General features: G+C 42.0%; 1 protein-coding gene across 4 annotated transcripts in view; it reads right to left on the bottom strand.

Moving 5' to 3' along the window:
* Nucleotides 1-12,678, bottom strand: part of LOC106604187 (glycine receptor subunit alphaZ1) — a 111,792-nt gene that overhangs the window by 45,555 nt on the left and 53,559 nt on the right. For all 4 annotated transcript variants that reach the window (XM_045717859.2, XM_045717862.2, XM_045717864.2 and 1 more), the window contains one exon: nucleotides 2,482-2,549. In XM_045717859.2, coding sequence (XP_045573815.1) covers nucleotides 2,482-2,549 — 68 coding nt within the window. The remainder of the gene's footprint in view (nucleotides 1-2,481; nucleotides 2,550-12,678) is intronic.

The following is a 12,678-nucleotide window of genomic DNA, read 5'->3' as shown; positions in this document are numbered from 1 at the left end:
ACTGTCTTTCTGTCTCCATGTTGGTCTACTGTCCTGTCTCCATGTTGGTCTACTGTCTTTCTGTCTCCATGTTGGTCTACTGTCTTTCTGTCTCCATGTTGGTCTACTGTCCTTCTGTCTTCATGTTGGTCTACTGTCCTTCTGTCTCCATGTTGGTCTACTGTCCTTCTGTCTCCATGTTGGTCTACTGTCTTTCTGTCTCCATGTTGGTCTACTGTCCTTCTGTCTCCATGTTGGTCTACTGTCTTTCTGTCTCCATGTTGGTCTACTGTCCTTCGTCTCCATGTTGGTCTACTGTCCTTCTGTCTCCATGTTGGTCTACTGTCTTTCTGTCTCCATGTTGGTCTACTGTCCTTCTGTCTCCATGTTGGTCTACTGTCCTTCTGTCTCCATGTTGGTCTACTGTCTTTCTGTCTCCATGTTGGTCTACTGTCCTTCTGTCTCCATGTTGGTCTACTGTCCTTCTGTCTCCATGTTGGTCTACTGTCCTTCTGTCTCCATGTTGGTCTACTGTCCTTCTGTCTCCATGTTGGTCTACTGTCTTCTGTCTCCATGTTGGTCTACTGTCCTTCTGTCTCCATGTTGGTCTACTGTCCTTCTGTCTCCATGTTGGTCTACTGTCCTTCTGTCTCCATGTTGGTCTACTGTCCTTCTGTCTCCATGTTGGTCTACTGTCCTTCTGTCTCCATGTTGGTCTACTGTCCTTCTGTCTCCATGTTGGTCTACTGTCCTTCTGTCTCCATGTTGGTCTACTGTCCTTCTGTCTCCATGTTGGTCTACTGTCCTTCTGTCTCCATGTTGGTCTACTGTCCTTCTGTCTCCATGTTGGTCTACTGTCTTTCTGTCTCCATGTTGGTCTACTGTCCTTCTGTCTCCATGTTGGTCTACTGTCCTTCTGTCTCCATGTTGGTCTACTGTCCTTCTGTCTTCATGTTGGTCTACTGTCCTTCTGTCTCCATGTTGGTCTACTGTCTTTCTGTCTCCATGTTGGTCTACTGTCCTGTCTTCATGTTGGTCTACTGTCCTTCTGTCTCCATGTTGGTCTACTGTCCTTCTGTCTCCATGTTGGTCTACTGTCTTTCTGTCTCCATGTTGGTCTACTGTCTTCCTGTCTCCATGTTGGTATACTGTCCTTCTGTCTCCATGTTGGTCTACTGTCCTTCTGTCTCCATGTTGGTCTACTGTCCTTCTGTCTCCATGTTGGTCTACTGTCTTCCTGTCTCCATGTTGGTCTACTGTCTTTCTGTCTCCATGTTGGTCTACTGTCCTTGTCTCCATGTTGGTCTACTGTCCTTCTGTCTCCATGTTGGTCTACTGTCTTTCTGTCTCCATGTTGGTCTACTGTCCTTCTGTCTCCATGTTGGTCTACTGTCCTTCTGTCTCCATGTTGGTCTACTGTCTTTCTGTCTCCATGTTGGTCTACTGTCCTTCTGTCTCCATGTTGGTCTACTGTCCTTCTGTCTCCATGTTGGTCTACTGTCCTGTCTCCATGTTGGTCTACTGTCTTTCTGTCTCCATGTTGGTCTACTGTCCTTCTGTCTTCATGTTGGTCTACTGTCCTTCTGTCTCCATGTTGGTCTACTGTCCTTCTGTCTCCATGTTGGTCTACTGTCCTTCTGTCTCCATGTTGGTCTACTGTCCTTCTGTCTCCATGTTGGTCTACTGTCCTTCTGTCTCCATGTTGGTCTACTGTCCTTCTGTCTCCATGTTGGTCTACTGTCCTTCTGTCTCCATGTTGGTCTACTGTCCTGTCTCCATGTTGGTCTACTGTCCTTCTGTCTCCATGTTGGTCTACTGTCCTTCTGTCTCCATGTTGGTCTACTGTCCTTCTGTCTCCATGTTGGTCTACTGTCTTCCTGTGTCCATGTTGGTATACTGTCCTTCTGTCTCCATGTTGGTCTACTGTCCTTCTGTCTCCATGTTGGTCTACTGTCTTCCTGTCTCCATGTTGGTATACTGTCCTTCTGTCTCCATGTTGGTCTACTGTCCATCAAACAACATATATTTCACCTCTGTATCTTTTGCTAGAGATCTTAGACCTCTAGTTCTACTATATTGATAAATAATCATCAACTGATTATTTCATAATATAAACCACCTGATAAATTTGTACTCTTTCCAAAATGAGTTTGAATGACGCCCCCTTGAAGACGCGAAGCCATTTGAACACTAGATATGAAATCCGTGGGAACTGAGTTTTGAGTAGAGAGGAAGTTCAATGAGGCAGATAAGTATTATTCTAAATATTCAGGTTGATGAGGCACTGCTTGTAATTCCAGAAGAAAATGTTGACACACCGCAAATTAAGGACATCATTATTTACATTCAATCACAATCTTAGAGGCATAGTTATACAAGTCAAAATACTGTTGAAAATAAACAATTCCTTACATTAACTTCAAAACATCAATATCAACAGAAAGGAATGTACTTTGTGTTGAAGGGTTTTTACACTGAAAAGGTAAACGTATTTGGACTTACCATTGTTGTTTCAGCGATGGACCCAAAACTGTTAATAAAAATGTTGCATGTTACGTTTACAGGGGGACCTGTGAAAGAATGAAAAATAAATAATATTATTTTCTTTTTAAAGAACTGTGAAACAAAAAACAATCCTTGCAGACTGAAAACACAGTCCTTCCTCCTTTATTACACTGAAAACACAGTCCTTCCTCCTTTATTACACTGAAAACACAGTCCTTCCTCCTTTATTACACTGAAAACACAGTCCTTCCTCCTTTATTACACTGAAAACACAGTCCTTCCTCCTTTATTACACTGAAAACACAGTTCTTCCCCCTTTATTACACTGAAAACACAGTCCTTCCTCCTTTAATACACTGAAAACACAGTTCTTCCTCCTTTATTACACTGAAAACACAGTCTTTCCTCCTTTATTACACTGAAAACACAGTCCTTCCTCCTTTAATACACTGAAAACACAGTCCTTCCTCCTTTATTACACTGAAAACACAGTTCTTCCTCCTTCCTCCTTTATTACACAGAAAACACAGTCCTTCCTCCTTTATTACACAGAAAACACAGTCCTTCCGCCTTTATTACACAGAAAACACAGTCCTTCCTCCTTCCTCCTTTATTACACTGAAAACACAGTTCTTCCTCCTTCCTCCTTTATTACACTGAAAAAAGAGACACAAATGGATTGTGTTAAGTAGTATATTTGTGGAACACATTATATAAATATTAATATAATAACATGTGCTATTTAGCAGAAGTTTTTTTACTTAAAGTGACTTACATTCTTTAAGTACGAGTGGTCCTGGGAATCTACCAACTGAGTTACAGAGGACCACAACGAAATATCCCATAAGCCTGTGTAAAACTGTACACAGAGGTACTGTAATATTCACGTTGTAAACACACAGTGCTCCATGTTGACTGAGAGATTATGAGAATGTCCCCCCCCCCCCCACTAAGATCCTCAGAGACACTCCAAGGTTGTTTCCAGGCAACAGTGCCAAGGTTAGAACAAACACCACAGGTTTGAAGCATGTCCGTTGAAGGCCGTATTACTTGCTTGTACAAACAAAAATGTGATTACCCAGTGCCCGGTGACAAGAGTTGACTTTCAATTGGCTCAGGGAAAAAGGACAACAATGGGAACAAGTCTAGCCCCCATCCATCACCTCAGGAAATGACAGATATTGGCTTTGAACAGTAAATTATATTACGCACCAATTCCAAGAAAAAGCCTTCCTCATCACCGGAACCTTTACGTAAAGCCTGAAAGCCAATCATTTACCTTTACGTAAAGCCTGAAAGCCAATCATTTACCTTTACGTAAAGCCTGAAAGCCAATCATTTACCTTTACGTAAAGCCTGAAAGCCAATCATTTACCTTTACGTAAAGCCTGAAAGCCAATCATTTACCTTTACGTAAAGCCTGAAAGCCAATCATTTACCTTTACGTAAAGCCTGAAAGCCAATCATTTACCTTTACGTAAAGCCTGAAAGCCAATCATTTACCTTTACGTAAAGCCTGAAAGCCAATCATTTTGGTCAATTAAAGGCTTCTACTTATTGATGACATGTCAGGTTAACATCAAAAACTTTACAACATTTGAACTTAATCGTACACTACATCAAATGTGTGGGACATGAAGGTACAGTCATATATACGGCACAGTCTAAGTGCACATAGTCACATGTCACAGCAGGACTACATTCCCTCACATCCTTTACATTTTAACACAAACAACCTCCGTGTTTAAGGTTTCTAGCTTCCTCTAATACAGATGCCTGGCGGCTACAATGAACTGAAGGCTCTGAATTATTTTGATGAACAATTATTGTCCCTGTCACTGTCTCACAGCTGCTGCACTAAGGAAGTGGAGAGCACACACACACACACACACACACACACACACACACACACACACACACACACACACACACACACACACACACACACACACACACACACACACACACACACACACACATAAATAATCATCACATTTTACCCCGGAGCAAATATCTTGTTTTTGAGGTACATCATCTAATTAAATAAAAATCAATACAGTAATCACAGACTAACAAGGACAAACTAAGTAATCAAGAAAAAAATAACTCAGGACATCTTCCAAATAATTTGAAGTCACCTTTCATAGCATGAATGCTTCTGACTAAAGTAGGCCTATAACCAACAATCGTGCATTAATGATCCCACATAAAAACATTCTAACATTTAAAACTTTCATACAGTGTCTTCTTCCATGGTGTCTGACAAACAAACTCCGACAATGCTACTCAGCCATATTAAGAATTTATTTTCAGGGCTGGGGAAAGAGGAGAAAAGAGAAGGAGAAGAGAGGAGGAGGAAAGAGGAGGAGAAAAAAGGAGGGGGAGAGAGGAGGAGAGAGGAGGAGAAGAGGAGGAGGAAAGAGGAGGAGAAAATAGGAGGAGAAAAGAGGAGGGGGAGAGAGGAGGAGAGAGGAGGAAAGAGGAGGAGGATAGAGGAGGAGGAAAGAGGAGGAGAAAGGAGGAAAGAGGAGGAGAAAATAGGAAAGAGGAGGAGAAAATAGGATGAAAGAGTAGGAGGAGAAAGGAGGAAAGAGGAGGAGAAAAGAGGAGGAGGAAAGATGAGGAGGAAAGAGGAGGAAAGAGGAGGAGGAGAAAGGAGGAAAGAGGAGGAGAAAAGAGGAGGAGGAAAGATGAGGAGGAAAGAGGAGGAGAAAGGAGGAAACAGGAGGAGAAAATAGGATGAAAGAGTAGGAGAAAAGAGGAGGAGGAAAGAGGAGGAAAGAGGAGGAGGAGAAAGGAGGAAAGAGGAGGAGAAAAGAGGAGGAAAGAGGAGGAGGAGAAAGGAGGAAAGAGGAGGCGAAAAGAGGAGGAAAGAGGAGGAGAAAAGAGGAGGAGAAAAGAGGAGGAGGAAAGAGGAGGAGGAAAGAGGCGGGAAGAGGAGGAGAATATAGGAGGAGGAAAGGGGAGGAAAGAGGAGGAGGAAAGAGGAGGAGGAAAGAGGAGGGAAGAGGAGAAGAAAAGAGGAGGAAAGAGGAGGAGGAAAGAGGAGGCGAAAAGAGGAGGAGGAAAGAGGAGGAGAAAAGAGGAGGAGGAAAGAGGAGGGAGAGGAGAAGAAAAGAGGAGGACAGAGGAGGAGAATATAGGAGGAGGAAAGAGGAGGAAAGAGGAGGAGGAAAGAGGAGGGAAGAGAAGGAGAATATAGGAGGAGGAAAGAGGACGAAAGAGGAGAAAAGAGGAGGAGAGAGGAGGAACGAGGAGGAGAAAAGAGGAGGGGGAAAGACAAGGAAAGAGGACATGGAGAAAAGAGGAGGTAAAAAGGAGGAGGAACGAGGATGAGAAAAGAGAAGGAGGAGAGAGGAGGAGAAAATAGGAAGGAAAGAGGATGAGAAAAGAGGAGGAACAAAGAGGAGGAGAAAGAGGAGGAGGAAAGAGGAGTGGAAAAGAGATGGAGAGAAGAGGACAAAATAGGAGGAAAGAGGGGGAAAGAGGAGGAGAAAAGAGAAGGAGGAAAGTGAAGGAGAAAAGAGGAGGGAAGAGGAGGAAAGAGGATGAGAAAAGAGAAATGGAGGAGAGAGGAGGAGAAAAGAGGAAGGAAAGAGGATGAGGAGGAAAGAGGAGGAAAGAGGAGGAGGAAAGAGATGGAGGAAAAAAGAGGAGAAAAGAGGAAGGAAAGAAGATGAGGAAAGAGGAGGAGGAAAGATGAGGAGAAAAGAGGAGGAGGAAAGAGGGGTAAAAAGAGGAGGAAAGAGGATGAGAAAAGAGAAATGGAGGAGAGAGAATGAGAAAAGAGGAAGGAAAGAGGATGAGGAAAGTGGGGGAGAAAAGAGGAGGAGAAAAGAGGAGGAAGTAGATGTAATCATTTGTATTTTCTTGACATTCCTTCCTTGCAGTGTGGTGACTGAAAGGGTTGGGAAATGTAATGTCCTCTCTCTCTCTCTCTCTCTCTCTTTCTCCACAATGGGGAGAGAGGGATAAAGGACAGCTCATTAACTGTCAAGGCAGGGTGACTCATACTGTAAGGCACAATGATTTGCTTTACTATGTTTATTCATAATGGTCTGGGCACAGTGCACCGAGAGAGAGCGAGCGAGAGAGAGAGAGAGAGAGAGAGCGAGAGAGAGAGAGAGAGAGAGAGAGAGAGAGAGATCTGGTGCTTCTGTCACCAACCAAGGAGGGCCTTCAGCAGCACCTAGATATTCCACACAGATTCTCAGACCTGGGCCCTGACAGTAAATCTCAGTAAGACAAAGATAATGGTGTTCCAAAAAAGGTAAAGTTGCCAGGACCACAAATACAAATTCCATCTAGACACCGTTGCCCTAGAGCACACAAATAACTATACATACCTTGGCCTAAACATCAGCGCCACAGGTAACTTCCACAAAGCTGTGAACGATCTGAGAGACAAGGCAAGAAGGGCATTCTATGCCATCAAAAGGAACATCAAATTCAACATACCAATTAAGATCTGGCTAAAAATACATGAATCAGTTATGGAACCCCTTGCCCTTTATGGTTGTGAGGTCTGGGGTCTGCTCACCAACCAAGAATTCACAAAATGGGACAAACACCAAATTGAGACACCGCATGCAGAATTCTGAAAAAATATCCTCAGTGTACAATGTAAAAAACACCAAATAATGCATGCAGAGCAGAATTAGGCCGATACCCACTAATTATCAAAATCCAGAAAAGAGCCGTTAAATCTACAACCACCTAAAAGGAAGCGATTCCCAAACCTTCCATAACTAGGCCATCAACTACAGAGAGATGAACTTGGAGAAGAGTCCCCTAAGCAAGCTGGTGCTGGGGCTCTGTTCACAAACACAAACAGACCCCACAGAGCCCCAGGACAGCAACACAATTAGACCCAACCAAATCATGAGAAAACAAAAAGATACTTAATTGACACATTGGAAAGAATTTACAAAACAACTGAGCAAACTAGAATGCAATTTGTCCCTAAACAGAAAAAGCTTTGAGGAAAATTAAGGAAAGCTTTGACTATGTACAGACTCAGTGAGCATAGCCTTGCTATTGAGAAAGGCTGCCGTAGGCAGACCTGGCTCTCAAGACAAGACAGGCTATGTGAACACTGCCCTCAAAATGAGGTGGAAACTGAGCTGCACTTCCTAACCTCCTGCCAAATGTATGACCATATTAGAGACACATATTTCCCTCAGATTACACAGACCCACAAAGAATTCGAAAACAAACCCAATTTTGATAAACTCCCATATCGGGTGAAATACCACTGTGACATCACAGCAGCAAGATTTGTGACCTGTTGCCACAAGAAAAGGGCAACCAGTGAAGAACAAACACCATTGTAAATACAACCAATATGTGTGTTTATTGATTTTCCCTTTTGTACTTTAACTATTTGCACATCATTACAACACTGTATATAGACATAATATGACATTTTACATGTCTTTATTATTTCGGAACATTTGTGAGTGTAATGTTTACTGTTCATTTGCATTGTTTATTTCACTTTTGTTTATTATCTATTTGACTTGCTTTGGCAATGTTAACATATGTTTCCCATGCCAATAAAGACCCTTAAATGTAATTGAATTGAAATTGAGAGAGAGAGAGAGAGAGAGAGAGAGAGAGAGAGAGAGGTAGGAAGTGTCTTTGTCTCTCTCTCTCTGCTTTGCTGCTGAGGTTGTGGTGTACTGTCCTTCCAATCTCCACTTTCATAAAAAAAAGAAAAACTCCACTTTCATTAATAAAAACAAGTGACAACAGCAATGAACCATAATGAAACTAACGCTTCGCTACATCCCACCTTGCCTTGCTAAGAGATGACCATGGCCTTAGCTATCAGTACGCCACTCATTGATTTTTGTAAACTGGAAAAACAATCAAGAGTAACGAGAGCTGCAAGTCAAGTAATTTAAGCAGAACAATTCATTTTCACTCTTGGAATAAAGATTGGACATACATGCCATAGGGACCCATTCTAAACCACAATCCCAATATTACCCATCAGCACAGTATTTACTGATGAGTATTCAGTATTCTCCTCACACCTTCATATAACTGTTAAGTTAGGTAAAGCCTTGGCTTGCACAAGCCAGAATGGCTCATAGGAAAGGGGGATACCTAGACAGTTGTACAACTGAATACATTCAACTGAAATGTGTCTTCCACATTTAACCCAATCCCTCTGAATCAGAGAGGTGTGTCTTCCACATTTAACCCAACCCCTCTGAATCAGAGAGGTGTGTCTTCCACATTTAACCCAACCCCTCTGAATCAGAGAGGTGTGTCTTCCACATTTAACCCAACCCCTCTGAATCAGAGAGGTGTGTCTTCCACATTTAACCCAACCCCTCTGAATCAGAGAGGTGTGTCTTCTGCATTTAACCCAACCCCTCTGAATCAGAGAGGTGTGTCTTCCACATTTAACCCAACCCCTCTGAATCAGAGAGGTGTGTCTTCCACATTTAACCCAACCCCTCTGAATCAGAGAGCTGTGTCTTCCACATTTAACCCAACCCCTCTGAATCAGAGAGGTGTGTCTTCTGCATTTAACCCAACCCCTCTGAATCAGAGAGGTGTGTCTTCCACATTTAACCCAACCCCTCTGAATCAGAGAGGTGTGTCTTCCACATTTAACCCAACCCCTCTGAATCAGAGAGGTGTGGGGCTGGCTGCCATAATCAACATCCAAATCTTCAGCACCCGGCCAACCGTGGTCCTGTGTGGCTCAGTTGGTAAAGCATGGTGTTTGCAACGCCAGGGTTGTGGGTTTGATTCCCACAGGGGACCAGTATGGAGAAAAGAAAATGTATGAAATGTATGCATTCACTACTGTAAGTCGCTCTGGATAAGAGTGTCTGCTAAATGACTAAAATGTAAATGGAACAGCAGGTTAACTGCCTTGTTCAGGGGCAGAACAACAGATTTTTACCTTGTCAGCTCAGGGATTTGATCCAGCAACCTTTCAGTTACTGGCCCAACACTCTAACCACTAGGCTAGCTGGATCTGATCTTCTGTTCCTGTATCGGGAGGTAGCTTGATGTACAAGTACACCCCCTGGACAAGACACTAGTCTATTGCCCCCAATCTATCTCCTTTATGCTGAGTGCCAGGGATTGACATATCGGGTCCCATTTTTACAGTCTTTGGTATGATTTGGCCAGGGATCAAACGCCCAACTTTCCAATCTCAGGGCAGACACTCTAACCACAAAGCCAGTGAGTTGATTACTGCTAGTGGGCCATAGCATGGGTGTAATGAAGTTCTGTCTGTAAATCAAGCAGCTATGCGGTTTTTCACTGCTCTGCAGTGGTTTAGTATAGCAGTAACCCATGGACGATGGTGGTGACATCCCTGTGTAGATACAATATCCGTCCTTTGGGGGTTGTAAAACACAGGTACCATGAGGAAGACCCATCCACCATCACACTCCTCTCTGTTTTACTAAACAGTTGCAATTACACATCCAATTTGAGACACAGATAGTTTCAACTAAAGAGAGAGAAAGAGGGTGATGGTAGTGACAGCAGTTTAATGATGATGTAGTGGTAGTACTGATGATGGTAGTAGTAGTAATGATGATGGTAGTGGTAGTACTGATGATGGTATTGGTAGTACTGATGATGGTAGTAGTAGTACTGATGATGGTGGTAGTAGTACTGATGATGGTAGTAGTAGTACTGATGATGGTAGTAGTAGTACTGATGATGGTAGTTGTAGTGGTAGTAATGATGATGATAGTGGTAGTAATGATGATGGTAGTAGTAGTACTGATGATGGTAGTGGTAGTACTGATGATGGTAGTAGTAGTAATGATGATGGTAGTGGTAGTACTGATGATGGTAGTAATGATGATGGTAGTGGTAGTACTGATGATGGTAGTAGTAGTACTGATGATGATAGTGGTAGTGATGATGATGGTAGTACTGATGATGGTAGTTGTAGTAATGATGATGGTAGTGGTAGTACTGATGATGGTAGTAGTAGTACTGATGATGGTAGTAGTAGTACTGATGATGGTGGTAGTAGTACTGATGATGGTAGTAGTAGTACTGATGATGGTAGTTGTAGTAATGATGGTAGTTGTAGTACTGATGATGGTAGTGGTAGTAATGATGATGGTAGTGGTAGTAATGATGATGGTAGTGGTAGTAATGATGATGGTAGTGGTAGTAATGATGATGGTATTTGTAGTACTGATGATGGTAGTGTAGTACTGATGATGGTAGTAGTAGTACTGATGATGGTAGTAGTACTGATGATGGTGGTAGTAGTACTGATGATGGTAGTAGTAGTACTGATGATGGTAGTAGTAGTACTGATGATGGTAGTTGTAGTAGTGATGATGGTAGTGGTAGTAATGATGATGGTAGTTGTAGTAATGATGATGGTAGTAGTAGTACTGATGATGGTAGTGACAGCAGTTTAATGATGATGGTAGTGGTAGTACTGATGATGGTAGTAGTAGTACTGATGATGGTAGTAGTAGTACTGATGATGGTAGTTGTAGTAATGATGGTAGTTGTAGTAATGATGATGGTAGTAGTAGTACTGATGATGGTAGTTGTAGTAATGATGATGGTAGTAGTAGTACAGATGATGGTAGTAGTAGTACTGATGATGGTAGTTGTAGTAATGATGGTAGTTGTAGTACTGATGATGGTAGTTGTAGTAATGATGATGGCAGTAGTAGTACAGATGATGGTAGTTGTAGTAATGATGATGGTAGTAGTAGTACTGATGATGGTAGTTGTAGTAATGATGGTAGTTGTAGTACTGATGATGGTAGTTGTAGTAATGATGATGGTAGTGGTAGTACTGATGATGGTAATGGTAGTACTGATGATGGTAGTGGTAGTAATGATGATGGTAGTAGTAGTACTGATGATGGTAGTAGTAGTAATGATGGTAGTTGTAGTACTGATGATGACAGTGGTAGTGATGATGATAGTGGTAGTACTGATGATGGTAGTAGTAGTGATGATGGTAGTAGTAGTACTGATGATGATAGTGGTAGTAATGATGATGGTAGTGGTAGTAATGATGATGGTAGTGGTAGTAATGATGATGGTAGTGGTAGTAATGATGATGGTAGTGGTAGTAATGATGATGGTATTTGTAGTACTGATGATGGTAGTGTAGTACTGATGATGGTAGTAGTAGTACTGATGATGGTAGTAGTACTGATGATGGTGGTAGTAGTACTGATGATGGTAGTAGTAGTACTGTTGATGGTAGTAGTAGTACTGATGATGGTAGTTGTAGTAGTGATGATGGTAGTGGTAGTAATGATGATGGTAGTTGTAGTAATGATGATGGTAGTAGTAGTACTGATGATGGTAGTGACAGCAGTTTAATGATGATGGTAGTGGTAGTACTGATGATGGTAGTAGTAGTACTGATGATGGTAGTAGTAGTACTGATGATGGTAGTTGTAGTAATGATGGTAGTTGTAGTAATGATGATGGTAGTAGTAGTACTGATGATGGTAGTTGTAGTAATGATGATGGTAGTAGTAGTACAGATGATGGTAGTTGTAGTAATGATGATGGTAGTAGTAGTACTGATGATGGTAGTTGTAGTAATGATGGTAGTTGTAGTACTGATGATGGTAGTTGTAGTAATGATGATGGTAGTGGTAGTACTGATGATGGTAATGGTAGTACTGATGATGGTAGTGGTAGTAATGATGATGGTAGTAGTAGTACTGATGATGGTAGTAGTAGTAATGATGGTAGTTGTAGTACTGATGATGACAGTGGTAGTGATGATGATAGTGGTAGTACTGATGATGGTAGTAGTAGTGATGATGGTAGTAGTAGTACTGATGATGATAGTGGTAGTGATGATGATAGTGGTAGTAATGATGATGGTAGTACTGATGATGGTAGTGGCAGTAATGATGATGGTAGTGGTAGTAATGATGATGGTAGTGGTAGTAATGATGATGGTAGTGTAGTACTGATGATGGTAGTGGTAGTAATGATGATGGTAGTGGTAGTAATGATGATGGTAGTGATGATGATAGTGGTAGTAATGATGGTAGTGGTAGTACTGATGATGGTAGTGGTAGTAATGATGATGGTAGTGGTAGTAATGATGATGGTAGTGGTAGTACTGATGATGGTAGTGGTAGTACTGATGATGGTAGTGGTAGTAATGATGATGGTAGTAGTAGTAATGATGGTAGTTGTAGTACTGAT

Source organism: Salmo salar, chromosome 05, assembly GCF_965601325.2.
Source record: "Salmo salar chromosome 05, fSalSal1, whole genome shotgun sequence".
NCBI classification, from domain to species: Eukaryota; Metazoa; Chordata; class Actinopteri; order Salmoniformes; family Salmonidae; genus Salmo; species Salmo salar.
The sequence above is the reverse complement of the archived record's forward strand: the minus strand, read 5'-3'. Positions and strand labels throughout refer to the sequence as shown.